Genomic DNA, 18,591 nt, shown 5'->3' with positions numbered 1-18,591 from the left:
GTTATCATTATTAAAAATAAGTATTTTAATTCCACCAGACTAAGTGGCTCACAGTGGTTGCTGGCTGAATGAAGATGAGAACAAATGTGAGGTCTAAGGCCTCAAATTTGAATGGATGACAATCAAATTACACATGTATTACTTACCTGACTCCTAATGTGGAGAAATTTTACGGGACATGAAGACTCCGAGTGCAGAGGAAGAAATTGTAGAAATCCTCTGGACCATGGGATTTTCTTTTCCCTGGGGAAAACCTTTTGGTCTCTTCTCATAATTGCTGCTTGTTAAAACTGGTAAAAATACCCATTAAGGACTATTATTTTCATGAACAAATGAGTTGTATATGCAAACTCAGATAATATCTTAGAATCTTTAGCATCATCAGATCACTTTTAGGTATTTTCTATTTGATGCAAATTCTATATGCCAAGCTTAGAGGATGAAGGATGGATATTGATCTGGAATTTCTTCGGTCCCCTCTAGTGTATGTTTCTCTGCTACATGACTGGCCTTTCTATAGGCACCATCAATCACCATAACCAGGTCCCAGACCACATCAACATGCAGATTTCACGCTTTTTTGATACGAAGGAGAGGGAATAGATCTTGAGAAATGGGCTATGAACTATCATTGTTGACCCTGGAAGTAGACTAAAGATTTAGTAAAACTCTTTTCCCATCTCTCTGTGCCAGACAGATGGTCTCTAATCGTAAGCAAGGAAATAGAAATTTTATTAGAATAAATGCAAAATGATTTAATTGCTGTGATCAGCAGCAGGGATTCAGTTAGTCCGTTATTAGATTCAGCATCTAATAACTTGTATGAAGAGGACATAATTCCCAGAGGGAGGAAATCCTTCTGAGGGAGGTCTTTCCTGACTACTCATTTTAAATTTCAGTCCTTAACGCTCCCTGTACTTCCTTTCCTATGCTGTTGCTGTTGTTTAGTCTCTAAGGTATGTTTAACTCTTTGCAATCCCATGGACTGTAGCCCACCAGGCTCCTCTGCCCATCAGATCTTCCAGGAAAGAATACTGGAGGGGGTTGCCATTTCCTTCTCCATGTACTTCCTTTCCTATGTTACATTTTCTATTTCTTACATTGTACTTATTACCATTAGAGTCTACAATTCACTTATTTTGTCTATTGTCTGTCTTCCTACTGGAATGTAAGCTACATAAAGGCAGAGGTTTGTCTCTTGTTCATTGCTGTATCCCTGATGCCTAGCACATTAGGGACACTTATGATCTTTGAAAGAATGAAAATGCATGCTCAGTTCCTAAGTCATATTTGACTCAGCGACGCCTTGGACTGTAGCCCACCAGGATCCTCTGTCCATAGGATTTTCCTGGAAAGAATACTGGAGTGGGTTGCCAGCATATCTTCCTGACCCAGGGATTGAACTTGCATCTCTTGAGTCTCTTGCATTGGCAGGCAGGTTCTTTACCACTGAACCACCTGGGAAGACCATAAACAAATGAATACGACTCCACTTCTATTGCAATCAAGATCATCTGACACAATTTCCCTTAATTTCTCTTTCACCTCAGAATGTCTAGACCCTTGGTCATCTTTACTCTCTCCTGTGCCAAGATTAACCCTTCAGCTCTGTTCTTGATTATCCTTTCACCCTCTTTTGGATATTGCTGCCACTATATTACTACTCTAAGCTCTCAACAAACTGAACTCCCGGCTTACCCTCCTGAACAACTGGAGCTTTCCTATTGCTAGTTTTGTTCATTCTTCCTATTTTAAGTCTCTTTTCATCAAAAGTTTTTGTATTCTATAAGACCCAGCTCAAACATCAAATAGATATACCTATAACACCAAGTAGTCTATGATTCACACTACTGGAGTTACAATACAGGAATCAAGTGTGAAAATTTTACTCCTGCTACCAGCTCATGTAGCTTTTTAAGATAGAGTTCAATTTTCACTTTTATATTTGATAAAATATTTCATATAGTACATTGCATATAATAGGTTTTTGGTATCTGTATATTCTACATACAGGAGATACCAATTTGAAGGAATGTATGTGTAATTCAATGCCTATTCATTTGGTTTCTATAATAAGGTATCTCCTATCCCCCAAAAAGATGACCAGGTTTTTTCCTTAAGAAAAAGACTTGCTTTTTAAAAAATTTCTGATTGTTTGATACCCCAGAGATGGCCAATGATATTGAGATTTATCCAACTTACAGTTGCATGTACTATGTGTCAGGCACTTTGCCAGGTGCTTTCAAAAATGAATGAAGACACAAGTCTTTGTCCTAAGAAATTTAACTCTGTGGTTTTTAAACTAGAATAAATGAAGCTACAGAGGGAAGATGTGAGGGGATTAGGAAACACCATTTTGACTTCTGTGTTCTCCTTGCTCAAATGTAATTTTTACACTATATGTGGTGACTCAAATTGAACTTTAAAGGATATTTGCTTCCACAGGTAAGAACAGGACATCATGCTCAGTCATAATCTCTATTTCGTGAGAGATACGTGCCAATCCCTTGGCGCCATCCTCCCCAACAGCCATGGCAAATAATTCCACTTTCAGGTCTGCCTGCAAACCAGCTGCCACCTGAAATGCACAATGGAGCTTTAGAATCAGACATACAGAAGTTCAAAATTTTAACATGATTTTGAGCAAGTTATTCAAACTCTCTAACCTAGCTTCCTCATCTATCAATTTGGCACAAACGAATGCTGCTGTTCCGGCATTTAGAAGAATTACTTCATGGATCAGTTAGGTACATTTCCATTGAGTAAGTGGGACCCAGGATAAATTGAAGGAGAAAGTCAGGTGCCATTTAGGAAAAAGCATGAGGAAACTAAATGTCAGGGTGCTGGGGGCAAACTTTTATGATGTCTGTAATTGTGCTATTTCTTGAATATCAGTAGCAAGCTTCTATTTATTGTCATCTCTGTAAACAAAGACAAATTTAATCAAAGGTAAGCATAAATTTAATCTTAAATTTAAGCGACTGGGTGAATCCCACAATTCCTGTGCCCATGCCCCATGGTTTATCATATTCCCACTGTAGGACTTGTAACATGGCAAAGCCAGTAGAGGGAGACAGAATTAGTTTAAATGCCAAACTGGTTAGATCTGAAAGATACATGGAAGAGGATATATCAGCAAAAAAGAAACCTGATATACTATGAAGGAGAAACACAGCAAGGAATGGGCTTCTTGCCTTGTCCCCTGAAAAGAACACTAAGTCAGGAAAGAAAGGGTTGTTTACGTTTGGAAGCCACCTCCCTAGGAGGTGGGTTAAAAAGCCAATGTGAGAATGGTTATCTGGAAAAAATAAATCAGAAACTACCACATGGAAAGCAATTAGGTATGAATATAATTCTTTTTTCTTCAATTGGGTTTTATAAATAATAGAATTGAAAAACGTTTCAGTTTTTTCAATGCCGTGTTTGTGGAAGTCTACACGCTGGAGGGTATCCAGCAGCTTCTGAGAACCAGGCCCTCAGCCCTCCATGCCCAACAATCGGAGCAGGGCTGGGGGATGACGCTGCACGAGGGGAGCTGGAGGGCTGCCATAACACAGGTCTACCCGGGTTGGAGTGCATTCATGTAGTGCTGGCACTGAACCAAGCTGAACAGGGGTGAGATTTAGATACAGACAAGTCTATAGGCTACATTTTTCTGCCAGAGCCAAAACTACCATCAGAAAGAAAAAAGGTATAGAGTGAGTTTGGGTTTTTAGTATGTATAAAGGTTGATCTAGCAGTCATTTAGGGTTTTGGCCTAATCCCTACTTAAAATGAAAAAGATTTGCTGACTTCCCAGAACAGTGGGAGAAAAGCCTGCTTTAACTGTGTTTTTGCTTTATGTTGTGCAGGTTCTGAAATTCTGACATGGGACAGTGATGAAGTGTTTCAGAGAGGTACTCATAAATTAGTGGATTGAAGCCCCAAAAGGATCTCTGTTTTGGAATTGCAGCCGGCATATTACTGTTTTATAGATCATAAGATATTGGAGCTGCAAGAGGGCTAAGAAATGATCAGTCTAAGCTCCTTCTTTTATAGATGAGGAAAGCAAGGTGCAGAGGATTAACCAACAACATCACAGAGCTGCTTGGTAGCCCAGTTATAAGAAAGCAACTGACTTTGTGCTACAGCCAACCGATTCTTCTGTGTCAACACATAGCAACTGTGACTGCTTTAAGATCTCGGGATCCAGTCAGCACAATGTGCTGGTTATGGGACTGGATGCACTCGCTTAGAGTTCCATGAGCCTGTGAAGTCCCCATCGCCGATGAATGGCTCATTTATCTACCAGTCTTCCTTATACCATCTGTTACTCAGTCACACATCTCTTGAGTGCCCGCCATGTGCCTGCTTTGTATACTTATGTGTCTCACTCATTTTTAACATCTCTTGTAGCCTGGCACTATCGCTGGCATATGGGAGGAGCTCAAAGCTTGTTAACACTCTTGTCAAAGCAAGAGAGTGTTAAAGCAAAAGAGGATACACTGACCAAGAGATAAAAGTCAAGGTTGATGAGTGTGATTTTATTATATTTTGAGATAACCTCTTGTTTAATCATACTATACCTCTGAAATTATATTTTGAAGTAAGCGGCAATACACATTTTATACTAAATGTAATGTATCAAATAAAATCAGAACAGTTTGACATTTTAAAATTCACATTTTCAGAGATTTTTGGAGAAATGAGACAGATGGTTATTTTAAATATGGTACTATTTCTTAATATGTCATTACTATTCTCTGACAAATACCAGGAGAGCAGGCCAGATTTACATAAAATGTAAAGAATGAAGTATTTATTTTTTCCAATGACTTTTCACTTTGCAGAAGGATTTATCACAGGGTATCTTTAGGTAGTCAGTTTACCAAATGCATGTTAAATCATATTTTAATTTTTTAAAGGTATTTTCAGACAACTGTATAGAACTGCAGTATTGGGGCAAGTGCAGTGAACTTCAGAAATGGTCCCATAGCTGGAAGTTTAATTCTACTTACGCAGAGGAGTGCTTATGGTTGTTACAAGAAATAAGTAACAACGGTCAGAGAGTGTACCAGTGCCAAGAACCTGTTGCTTATGATACTAGAAAAAGTCGACTTATAAATGGCTTAAACCAAATTGATGGAATGGCATAAGAGCTCACTTCACTGGAAACATATACATATCTGTATGCACACACATACGGACACACACATGGACTTACGGGTCCAGGTTTGTAAGTCACTTTCAGTCCAGTGCTGGGTGGCGGCTGCTTCACCCTAAACCTACCAGGAAAAAAAGATGGGAATAAATTGATGCCATAATGAGAAACATGAGCACAAATGAACTGGGAAGTAATAAAATCAGGAAGGTGTTAATATTGGCTACATGGGAGCAGGGGGTCCAGACTAGTAGAAAAACAGTCTAATATCCAGCTGGAAGGAGAATCTGGGGCCTGTTTCACAACTGCCTTTTCAACAGTTTTCATCGGCGTCAAACTGACTCCAAGCCGGGTTTCAACCCTTTGTTATCGGATGCTGACGAGCAGCTTGGGCCTGGGCAGAGGGTTGTGAATATTTGGCTGGCGTGCGCACTGCAGCGTAGCCGCCAGCATGAACACAAATGCTGACTGCCAGATCATTAAGCTGAAGAATAAAGGCTCTTTTGGAAAGCAGTAGAGCGTGAGAGCCAGTCTTGCTCTGTCGTGGTATGGGGTTTGCATGTTTGGCGAGAAGAGAAACAGAAAAGGCTCAGAAAACATAGGAGAACTTGAAAAGCCCTGGACTCACACATGGTACTTGTTGATCTCTTCCCCTTCCTGTGGTTTGTGGGCTCTGCCTGAAGGTTAAAGACCTGGAGTAAATTAAAATGCCAAGAGCAGTCTATCTCCATGTTGACCCCAACTGGGTTTCCTCTACCATCCGCTTTGCTATCTGCCCTGTAGTGGCTGAACTGAACAAGCTGAGGAGTGAAATGTATAAAACTAAAATTCTGCACTGGACACACAGGGTCTCCTTTGGTGAGTTTAACGAAGTTTGAGGTTGACTCTCTATTTCTTCCCACCCATTTTGTGGCAACAACCCCAAAAAGCAATGATGTCTGATCTGGTGGTGTGATGTCCTCATCAAGTTTTTTCCAAGGAAGTGAACATGATCCCTGAAGTTGAGGACATGCCTCAACTAAAATGGGACAGTGATCTTCTCAATCAGATGCTCCTGTAGCTATGCGCTGTCTAACTTCCAATCCTGAGTCCAGAATCATAAATGCTCTCAAAGAACTTGTTAGTGACACTGAGAATAATTCTGCATTCTGAAATATACGTGTGTCCCATTTTTATGGGGGTAAAGTTCCCCACAATCCTGATGCTTACTACAAAATAGTACAGAGGAAATTTTGTAATTGGGAATTGTCTTGGAATAGATGTATGATACATGGACCCAAAGGGAAGGACTGATTTCCTACAAGAAGCAGTGACCACAGCTGTGTTGATAAAGCAAGGTGCTCCAATGAACTGGCACTCAGGGGATCGGAGATCTACCCTTGCTGAAGCCTATAAGACCTTTTAAGACAAGTTACTCAGTTCCTTTATATCATAACAGTCTCCAAGATCTCTACACACTCTAAGATTCTATTGGTTTTGACCTGGAAATGAAGGACTGAAGTGACTTTCTTGTCACTTCATGCCAGATAGGGTATATTTTCTATTGGGAATACAGACTGTGAGTTAAGTTATTTGCTATTAATTTCAAGTCACATCATTAGAGTCAAAGTGACCTTGATGATTAAGGGTTAATTTTTTCCTTTTTGCCTCAATCATGCAGAATTAACATAATTAAAATTATGTTTAGATCACAGAGTGTCAACAAACATTAGTTGGTGTTATAGTTGGTAGTAGATTTGAGAAATGGACTTTCAAGTTTTCCACATTAGTTATTGTTTTGTGTATTATTTATTGTAACACTTGTACAACTTCTCTTTGATTTTTTTCTGGGACATATCAGGTCTTGAGGTGCTCCCACTAAAGTAAGAATAATCATTAATAGTAAGGCAAATAAATGGGTCTTCCCTGATGGCTCAGCAGTAAGGAATCAGCCTGCAATGCAGGATATGTGGGTTCAACCCTCAAATTGGGAAGATCCCCTGGAGGTTATCAAACTGGCAAACCACTTCGGTATTCTTGCCTGGAGAATCCCATGGGCAGAGGAGCCTGGTGGGCTACAGTCCAAAGGGTCACAAAGAGTTGGACATGACTGAGCAGCATATAAAGAAATACCTACTATATAATTGAGGCTTGGGAAATACTTATTTGTTGAAGAATGAGTGAATGGATGAATTGGTAAATGACTGAATGAATGATGCTAAGATTCAAGAGTTCAGGTGTAATTACAGTTCAGTCCAATAAGCATTCACTGATGTAGGCTACCAAAGAAAAGTCACAGAGCAAGGGAAGGTGACCTGAGCATACACCTGGAGCCTTGGCCTCACCTGCAGAAGTCTACTCCAACATTCTTGAGCTTTACAGTGGTGGCATAGGTGTGTCCTTCTTCAAGCACTCCAAATTTCACTGCGGGTGGGAGAAGATGGAATCCAAAGGGAGATGCATTTATATTATTAATGGCAGCAGATGCCACAGAAGATGTTCTCACTCTTCCTCCAACAGAATCTTGCCCCTTCATTGAAAAAGAAAAAAAGCAATAAAACATAATAAAATGGTTCTCTTTTCCATTCCCAAGATAATAAAGACATAAGTGACTCATGTTTGATCCCTGGGTTGGGAAGATCCCTTGGAGGAGGTAATGGCAACCCACTCCAGTACTCTCACCTGGAAAATCTCATGGTCAGAGGAGCCTGGTGGGCTATGGCCTATAGGGTCGCAAAGAGTTGGACATGACTGAAGCAACTTAGCATGCAAGATAAGAAAAAAGGCTCTGGCTCTACACACATACCCCGCCCCCAGGCCACACAGCAAACCATGCAGCAAGCCTCCCCCGCCCTACAACCAGCCTTTAGTCACCACACAAGGCACAGCCTTGCAGACAACTGAGTCAGGGCCCCTTTTGCCTCCAGCATGCCCACAGCAGTAGGCCCTACCACAACAGAAAGGCTCATGCAGCCCACATAAGGACACCCCTCAACTACACAGCTCTGGTGACCAGAGGGAAAAAGGATGATGGGCCCATGGGACATCTCCTACATGAGCTGCTTCTACAAGATCAGACAGTGTAACCAACCTACTTAACACATGGAAATAAACAAAGAGAACTGGGAAAAATGAGGAGACACAGGAATATGTTCCAAACAAAGGAACAACACATAACCTCAGAAAAAGAACGAAACAAAGTGGAGGTAAGCAATCCAGCCAATAGAGTCTTCAAGATAAAGATCATAATGATGCTCACTAAACTCAGGAGACGAATGAATAAATACAGTGGAAATTTCAACAAAGAGTTATAAAAAACAATAGCCGGGGGTGAAGAATACAGTAACTGAAATAAAAATTGCACTAGAAATAAAACAGTAGTTTGGATGATACAGAGGAGTGGATCAGCAACCTGGAACACAGTAGTAAAAATCACCTAAGCTGAACAGAAAAAAAGAAAAAAGAAAAATAAATAAATAAAGATAGTTTAAGAGACCTCTGGGACAATATCAAGCATACTAACGTTTGCACACAGGGGACCTAGATGGAGAAGAGAAAAGCGGGCGGAGAACTTACTTGAAGAAATAATAACTGAAAATGTCACTAGTCTGGGAGGAGAAACCAGACATTCAGGTCCAGGAAGCACAGAGTGTCCCCAACAGGACTAACCGTAAAAGGCCCATTCCATGACAAATTAATTAAAATGCCAAAAATTAAAGACAAAGAGAGAATCTTAAAGAAGGAAGAGAACAGCAACTAATTATGTACAAGAAAACTACCATAGGACTATCAGCTGACTTTTCAACAGAAACTGTACAGACCAGAAAAGAGGGACATAATACATTCAAAGTGATCAAAGGTAAAAATCTACAATCAAGAATACTCTACTTGGTAGGGCTATCACTCATGTTTGAAAGAGAGATAAAGAGTTTTGTAGACAAAGCTAAGAGAGTTCAGTGCCACTAAACTGGCTTTACACGAATGTTAAAGGGACTTCTCTAAGAGAAAAGGCCACAAGTATAATTACAAAAATTATGCAAGGACAAATCTCACTGATAAAGGCAGATACATAGTAAAGGTAGTAGATCAACCACTTGTAAAGCCAGCAGGATAGAAGGTTAAAGGATAAAAGCAGTAAAATTATATATATTCACAGTGAGGAGTTAAGGGGTACAGAAAACAAAAAGATGTAACACAGCTGACATCAAAACATAAAATGTGTGTGTGTAAGGGGAGAGATGAAGAGTTGTTAGAATGCATTCAAACCCAGGAGATTATTAACTTAAAATAATCATGTGTGTGTATATATATATATGGTTATATGTTATAATATATGAACCTCATGGTAACCACAAACCTCTAAAATACACTCACACAAAAAAGAGAAAGGAATCCAAACATAACACTAAAAACAGTAACCAAAGGGAAGAGGCTAAGAGAAGAATGAACAAAAAAAGAACTATAAACACATGAAAAAAAATGAACAAAATGTTTATAAGTACATACCTATCAATTATTACTTCAATGTAAATGTACTAAATGTTCCAATCAAATGACAGAAAGTGGTTTAATAGATAGAAATCATGACCCATATAAATGCTGCCAACAAGAGATTCACTTCAGATTTAAAGACACAGACTGAGAGTGAAGGAATGGAAACAGTTATTCCATGCAAATGGAAACAAAAAGAAAGCCAGAGTAGCAATACTTACATCAGGAAAAGTAGCTATTAAAACAAAGACTGTAATGAGACATATAAGGACATTATATAATGATGAAGCTTGTAAATAAACAAATGCTTTTATGGTTAGTCTATGACAAAGGCAAGAATTACAACAGGAAAAAATAGCCTTTTTAACAAATGGTGTTGGGAAAACTGGACAGCTCCATGCAAGGTAATCAAAGTGGACTACTTTCTCACATCATATCCAAAAATAATACATAAAATGTATTAAATACTTAAATACAAGACCTGAAACTATAACACTCCTAGAATAAAACATAAACAATATGCTCTTTGGCATCAATCTTAGTAACTTTGTTTTTTGTTATCTGCTTCTTCATGTAAGAGAAACAAAAATAAACAAATGAGACTACAACAAACTAAACTTTTTGCATAGTGGAGGAAACTATCAACAAATTATGCATTGCAGTACTGAATGGGAAAGGATATTTGTGAACAATATATCAGATAAAAGGGTTAATACCCAAAATACTCTTGCCTGGAGAATCCCAGGGACAGAGGAGCCTGGTGGGCTGCCATCTATGGCATCGCACAGAGTCGGACATGACTGAAGCAACTTAGCAGCAGCAGCATCCAAAATATACAAAACATTCAAACAACTCACATCAAAAAGTTAAGGAACCCAATTAAAAATTGGACAGAGGACCTGAAAAAACTTTTTTTTCCCCAAAGAAGACATACATATAGGATAGCTAACAGATACATGAAAAGATGCTCAGCATGACTAATCATTAGGTAAATGCCAATCAAAACCACGAGATACAACCTCATGCCTATCAGAATGGTTATCATCAAAAAGATAGCAAATAACAAGTGTTGGCAAGGATGTGGAGAAAAGGGAATCCTCATATACTGTTGATGAAATTGTAAATTGGGGCAGCCATTATGAAAAACAGCATAAAGGAAATTTAACAGAAACTACCATATGATCCAGCAATTTTACTTCTGGATATTTAACCGAAGAAAATAAAATTACTAATTTGAAAAATTATATCCACACCAGTATTCATTGTAGTATTATTTATAATAGCCAAGATATGAAAGTAACATATATTTAAATGTTCATTAATAGACAAATAGAAAAAAATGTGATATATATACTATATATGAATATTATATATATATCTTATATATATATATATATATACACACAGAGTATTCCTCAGCCGTAAAAAAAGAAGTCTTGTCATTTTCAACAACATGGGTGGATCTAGAGGAAATTATACTAAGTAAAATAATTCAAAGAAAAGGCAATATTGTATGTCACATATGTAGAGTCTAAAAAACAAAACAATCAAATGAAATCAAAACGAAAATAGACTCAGATACAGAAAACAAATGGGTGGTTGACCAAAAGGAAGGGGTTGTCGGGATGGAATAGGTAAAGCAGATTAAGAGGTACAAACATCCAGTTATAAAATACATAAGGCACAGGAATGTAATATAAGGAATACGGTCAATAATACTGTAATAACTTTGTATGGGACAGATGGTTACTAGACTCATGGTGACCATTTCATAATGTATGCAAGTATCAAATCTCTATGTAGTACAAATGAAACTAACATAATATCATATGTCAATTATATTTCAGGTAAATAAAGGCTCTGTCACTGGAGGAAAATAACTGCTTGGCTAGGGGAGGAAATGAACATTTATGGTCTATGTAATCCTTATCACAGCACAGTAAGGAAGTATTTTAGGCTTTAAGGATAGGGAAGTTCAAGTTCAGAGAACTGGAAGACAGATAACTTGCTGAAGTGGTAAGGGGCAGACTAAAGTTTCAGAATCAAGTTTACCTGGTTCCAAAGTTGGTGCTCTTCCCTCTGTGCCTGTGATTATCATACTTTAACTTCCATCAGAACCACTGGGAGGACTGGTTAAGACACCAACTGCTGACTCCACTCCCAGAGTTTCTCCATTAGTAAGTCTGGGATGGGGTGGGGTAGAGCAGCGGTCCCCAAACTTTCTGGCACCACAGAATAGTGTCATGGAAGACAATTTTTCCACAGATGGGGCAGGGGTAGATAGGGGTGGTTTCTGGATGATTCAAGTGCATTACATTTATTGTGCACTTTATTCTTATTATTATTACATCAGCTCCACCTCAGATCATCAGGCATTAGATCCTGGAGGTTGGGGATGTCTGGAGTAGAGAATAGGTAGGTGCAGAGGGGAAGGGCCTACAAAGATAAGGGAAACCTGCTCTGCAGAGGAGCACCGTCTACTGAGAACAAATTGCTGACTCCACCTCCCAAGTTTCTCCACTAGTACATCTGGGATGGAGCCCATGAATTTGCACTTATAACAAGTTCTCAGGTGTTACCAATGCTGACAGTCAAATTGAGAACCATTGCCCTATGCGGTTATTTCCCAAGTCAGCAGAACTGACTTCACCTCGGGGCCTGTTAAAACTGCAGAATCTCAGGCTTCACAGCAGACCCAGTGAGACAGAATCTATATTTTAACAAGGTTCCTAAATAACTCACATATACATTAAAGTTTGAGAAGCACTCATACCACATGTCAATTATACACATTGCAGTACATTCTCCACAGTTTGCCATGAAATTTCTAAAGGATGACTATCAAAACTTGGTTGGTGGGCTCTAGGAAAGTTTTCCCACACAGCTGAGATGGATCTTAGAGGCTCTGAGGAAGGAGTTTGGTACTTTGAAAGAACTAATAGAAGGCCACAATGCAGGAGGTATAATGAGTCTGGAAAAGCGTGAGGGGAAAGAAGCAAATGGATGAACGCTTTGCAGTCACACTGTCATCTGGATTTTATCCTAAGAGTCATGAGAAGGGTGCCGAATGATCCCCTTAGCCAGCAGTGGGCTGGTAAACTGGCTCTTGGAAAAGAACCTTCATCAGTAGCATCTGCTAGTTTCTATGGCATAAGAACTCCAGGCATGGCTGACTGCAAACTGGCTGTGATTTAGTCGCTAAGTCATGTCCAACCTTTCTGAGACCCCATGGACTGCAGCCATCCAGGCTCCTCTGTCCCTGGGACTTCCCAGGCAACAATATTGGAGTGGATTGCCATTTCCTTCTCCAGGGGATCTTCCTGACCCAGGGACTGAACCCGAGTCTCTAGCACTGCAGGTGAGTTCCTTACCACTGAGCCACCACGGAAGCTTGCCGACTACAAGCTAGTGATGGCTTAACAGCTGGCTCATACAATTCCTCTCGTGAGCCTATGAGTTGGCTCTAGCAAAGCACTGCCTTGGTTTACCCCTGTGTGACCTGAAGCCCTTCATGTTGAAATGGTTCATATATCAAATAGCAGTTACATGGGGGCTGGAAATCAGTAACTTCAATCAACCCGGAATACATAAAACTCTAACTGGCTCTGGCAGATTTATTCCCAAGTCCGTTTTACCTTTTTTTTTTTTCACTGTTAATCTTATCTTTTTTTTTTTCAATTATTTTTATTAGTTGGAGGCTAATCACTTCGCAACATTGCAGTGGGTTTTGTCATACATTGACATGAATCAGCCATGGAGTTACATGTATTCCCCATCCCGATCCCCCCTCCCACCGCCCCCACCCCCACCCCCACCCGATTCCCCTGGGTCCTCCCAGTGCACCTGGCCCGAGCACCTGTCTCATGCATCCCACCTGGGCCTTTGCGAGAGGCTGAGACTTGGGCTTGGAACTCAGCAAGTAGTGAGGTAGCCTCACTTTCTCTTTTCTTGCTTGTCCTGCCACATCCTGCAGCAATGACTGGGTTGGAATTTTCAGAGGCATACACGATTCTGGTTCTGTTAGAGAGTAGACTGAAATTACACCAGGTGAACATTGTTTCCAAAGACATTCAAGGTCATACCAGGGCACAGAAGAACACAGAACCACTTGGGACATTTTCTTTTCTTCTTAAAAAGCTTGTATACTCTCCGAGGCGCCATGGACTGTAGCCTGCCAGGCTACTCTGTCCATGGAATTCTCCAGGCAAGAATGCTGGAGTGGGTAGCCATTCCCTTCTGCAGGGGATCTTTCCAACCCAGGCATCGAACCCAATACCACCTCCCATAATAGATGAATTACTATTCACTGAACTTACCTAGGGCTTCCCTAGGGATGGGGATAGAAGAGGGGGTATTTGAGGGGCTTGAAGCAGCAGCTGGTCATCAACTGATAAAGAGGAATTTTAGTATTTGAACACCTAGGATGGTCCAACTAGTGGTATCATCTGAAATTATGGCCAGACTTCACACAACTGAAGAACCAATAATGGTTCCCTCCCTGATTCTATGCTGAAGTCAACTGTAGTATTTATGCACAATAATGTGTTTTTTTTTTACTTCCTCTCAGAGCATGGCTTCATTTACTTCATCTCTGAGCATGGCTTCCCTGTAGCTGGGGCACATTTCTTTGTCCACTGACTCTAAGTTCAGTCTTAGGTGGGTCACTTGCTCTGACCCACAAATGTATGTCTAAGTGACTGAGCCAGTTCTGAGCGTAGGCTGAGATGGGCCTTATGGCATCCAGTCACATCAATTCATGGCAAATAGATGGGGAAACAATGGAAACAGTGACAGATTTTTTTCGGGGTCCCAAAATCACTGCAGATGGTGACTGCAGCCATGAAATTGTTATTTTTATTTTATTTTTCCATTTATTTATATTAGTTGGAGGCTAATACTTTACAATATTGTAGTGGTTTTTGGCATACATTGATATGAATTAGCCATGGATTTACATGTGTTCCCCATCCTGAACCCCCTCCCACCTCCCTCCCCATCCCATCTGTCTGGGTCATCCTAGTGCACCAGCCCTGAGCACTTATCTCATCCATCAAACTTGGAAGGGAGATCTGTTTCACAATTGATAATATACATGTTTCAATGCTATTTTCTCAGATCATCCCACCCTCACCTTCTCCCACAGAGTCCAAAAGTCTGTTCTATACATCTGTGTCTCTTTTTTGGTCTTGCATATAAGGTTATTGTTACCATCTTTCTAAATTCCATATATATGCATTAGTATACTGTATTGGTGTTTTTCCTTCTGGCTTACTTCACTCTGTATAATGGCTCCAGTTTCATCCACCTCATTGCTGCTGCTGCTAAGTCACTTCAGTCATGTCCGACTCTGTGAGACCCCACAGATGGCAGCCCACCAGGCTCCCCCGTCCCTGGGATTCTCCAGGCAAGAACACTGGAGTGGGTTGCCATTTCCTTCTCCAATGCATGAAAGTGAAAAGTGAAAGTGAAGTCACTCAGTCGTGTCCAACTCTTAGTGACCCCATGGACTGCAGGCTGCCAGGCTTCTCCGTCCATGGGATTTTCCAGGCAAGAGTACTGGAGTGGGGTGCCTATGCCTTCTCCCTCATCCACCTCATTAGAACTGATCAAATGTATTCTTTTTAATGGCTGAATAATATTCCATGGTGTATATGTACCACAGCTTCCTTATCCATTCGTCTGCTGATGGACATCTAGGTTGCTTCCACGTCCTGGCTATTATAAACAGTGCTTCGATGAACATTGGGGTGCACGTGTCTCTTTCAGTTCTGGTTTCCTCGGTGTGTATGCCCAGAAGTGGGATTGCTGGGTCATATGGCAGTTCTGTTTCCAGTTTTTTCAGGAATCTCCATACTGTTCTCCATAGTGGTTGTACTAGTTTGCATTCCCACCAACAGTTTAAGAGGGTTCCCTTTTCTCCATACCCTGTCCAGCATTTATTGCTTGTAGACTTGGATAGCAGCCATTCTGACTGGCGTGAAATGGTACCTCATTGTGGTTTTGATTTGCATTTCTCTGATAATGAGTGATGTTGAACATCTTTTCATGTGTTTGTTAGCCATCTGTATGTCTTCTTTGGAGAAATGTCTGTTTAGTTCTTTGGCCCACTTTTTGATTGGGTCGCTTATTTTTCTGGAATTGAGCTGCAGGAGTTGCTTGTATACATATATATATATATTTTTTTTCTGTCTTTTTTTTCCATTTATTTTTATTAGTTGGAGGCTAATTACTTTATAATATTGTAGTGGTTTTTGCCATACATTGACATGAATCAGCCATGGATTTACATGTATTCCCCATCCCGAACCCCTCTCCCACTTCCCTCTCCACCCGATCCCTCTGGGTCTTCCCAGTGCACCAGCCCCGAGCACTTGTCTCATGCATCTAACCTGGGCTGGTGATCTGTTCACCCTTGATAGTATACTTGTTTTGATGCTGTTCTCTCGAAGCATCCCACCCTCGCCTTCTCCCACAGAGTCCAAAAGTCTGTTCTGTACATCTGTGTCTCTTTTTCTGTTTTGCATATTGGGTTATCGTTACCATCTTTCTAAATTCCATATATATGCGTTAGTACACTGTATTGGTCTTTATCTTTCTGGCTTACTTCACTCTGTATAATGGGCTCCAGTTTCATCCATCTCATTAGAACTGATTCAAATGAATTCTTTTTAATGGCTGAGTAATTTTCCATGGTGTATATGTACCACAGCTTCCTCATCCATTCATCTGCTGATGGACATCTAGGTTGCTTCCATGTCCTGGCTATTATAAACAGTGCTGCGATGAACATTGGGGTGCACGTGTCTCTTTCAGATCTGGTTTCCTTGGTGTGTATGCCCAGAAGTGGGATTGCTGGGTCATATGGCAGTTCTGTTTCCAGTTTTTTTCAGGAATCTCCACACTGTTTTCCATAGTGGCTGTACTAGTTTGCATTCCCACCAACAGTGTAAGAGGGTTCCCTTTTCTCCACACCCTCTCCAGCATTTATTGCTTGTAGACTTTTGGATAGCAGCCATTCTGACTGGTGTGTAATGGTACCTCATTGAGGTTTTGATTTGCATTTCTCTGATAATGAGTGATGTTGAGCATCTTTTCATGTGTTTGTTAGTCATCTGTATGTCTTCTTTGGAGAAATGTCTGTTTAGGTCATTAGCCAACTTTTTGATTGGGTCTTTTATTTTTCCGGAATTGAGCTGCAGGAGTTGCTTGTATATTTTTGAGATGAATTCTTTGTCTGTTGCTTCATTTGCTATTATTTTCTCCCATTCTGAAGGCTTTCTTTTCACCTTGCTTATAGTTTCCTTTGTTGTGCAAAAGCTTTTAAGTTTCATTAGGTCCCATTTGTTTATTTTTACTTTTATTTTCAATATTCTGTGAGGTGGGTCATAGAGGGTCTTGCTGTGATTTATGTCGGAGAGTGTTTTGCCTATGTTCTCCTCTAGGAGTTTTATAGTTTCTGGTCTTACATTTAGATCTTTAATCCATTTTGAGTTTATTTTTGTGTATGGTGTTAGAAAGTGTTCTAGTTTCTTTCTTTTACAAGTGGTTGACCAGTTTTGCCAGCACCACTTGTTAAAGAGGTTGTCTTTTCTCCATTGTATATTCTTGCCTCCTTTGTTGAAGATAAGGTGTCCATAGGTACGTGGATTTATCTGTGGGCTTTCTATTTTGTTCCATTGATCTGTATTTCTTCTTTGAGCCAGTACCATACTGTCTTGATGATTGTGGCTTTGTAGTAGAACCTGAAGTTAGGCAGGTTGATTCCTCCAGTTCCATTCTTCTTTCTCAAGATTGCTTTGGCTGTTTGAGGTTTTTTTTATTTCCATACAAATTGTGAAATTATTTGTTCTAGTTCTGTGAAAAATACCGTTGGTAGCTTGATAGGGATTGCATTGAATCTATAGATTGCTTTGGATATTATATTCATTTTCACAATATTGATTCTTCCACTCCATGAACACGGTATATCTCTCCATCTAGTTGTATCCTCTTTGATTTCTTTCATCAGTGTTTTACAGTTTTCTATATGTAGGTCTTTTGTTTCTTTAGGTAGATATATTCCTAAGTATTTTATTCTTTTCATTGCAATGGTGAATGGTATTGTTTCCTTAATTTCTCTTCCTGTTTTCTCATTGTTAGTGTATAGGAATGCAAGGGATTTCTGTGTGTTAATTTTATATCTTGCAACTTTACTATATTCATTGACTAGCTCTAGTAATTTTCTGGTAGAGTCTTTAAGGTTTTCTATGTAGAGGATCATGTCATCTGCAAACAGTGAGAGTTTTTTTCTTCTTCTTTTCCTATCTGGATTCCTTTTATTTCTTTTTCTGCTCTGATTGCTGTGGCCAAAACTTCCAAAACTATGTTGAATAGTAGTGGTGAGAGTGGGCACCTTTGCCTTGTTCCTGACTTTAGGGGAAATGCTTTCAATTTTTCACCATTGAGGATAATGTTTGCTGTGGGTTTGCCATATATAGCTTTTATTATGTTGAGGTATGTTACTTCTATTCCTGCTTTCTGGAGAGGTTTTTTTTTTTTTTTTTTATCATAAATGGATGTTGAATTTTGTCAAAGGCTTTTTCTGCATCTATTGAAATAATCATATGGTTTTTATCTTTCAATTTGTTAATGTGATGTATTACATTGATTGATTTGCAGATATTAAAGAATCCTTGCATTCCTGGGATAAAGCCACTTGGTCATGATGTACGATCTTTTAAATATGTTGTTGGATTCTGTTTGGTAGAATTTTGTTAAGGATTTTTGCATCTATGTTCATCAGTGATATTGGCCTGTAGTTTTTTTTGTGGCATCTTTGTCTGGTTTTGGTATTAGGGTGATGGTGTAGCCATGAAATTAAAAGACACTTGTTCCTTGGAAGAAAAGCTATGACCAGCCTAGACAGCATATTAAAAAGCAGAGACATTACTTTGTCAACAAAGGTTGTCTAGTCAAAGCTATGATTTTTCCAGTAGTCATGT

General features: G+C 39.7%; 1 protein-coding gene across 1 annotated transcript in view; it reads right to left on the bottom strand.

Annotated features, from left to right (window-relative positions):
- Nucleotides 1–153: 153 nt before the first annotated feature.
- The window catches only part of SPAG17 (sperm associated antigen 17), a 230,426-nt gene continuing 211,988 nt past the window's right edge, over nt 154–18,591 (bottom strand). Inside the window, exons 44-48 of the mRNA XM_061119929.1 lie at nt 13,491–13,627; nt 7,465–7,649; nt 5,204–5,264; nt 2,434–2,578; nt 154–293 (exon numbers count right to left, since the gene is read on the bottom strand). Coding sequence (XP_060975912.1) covers nt 154–293; nt 2,434–2,578; nt 5,204–5,264; nt 7,465–7,649; nt 13,491–13,627 — 668 coding nt within the window. The remainder of the gene's footprint in view (nt 294–2,433; nt 2,579–5,203; nt 5,265–7,464; nt 7,650–13,490; nt 13,628–18,591) is intronic.

This window comes from Dama dama, chromosome 20 (genome assembly GCF_033118175.1).
Source record: "Dama dama isolate Ldn47 chromosome 20, ASM3311817v1, whole genome shotgun sequence".
NCBI lineage: Eukaryota > Metazoa > Chordata > Mammalia > Artiodactyla > Cervidae > Dama > Dama dama.
This window is presented reverse-complemented; position numbering and strand designations above follow the sequence as displayed.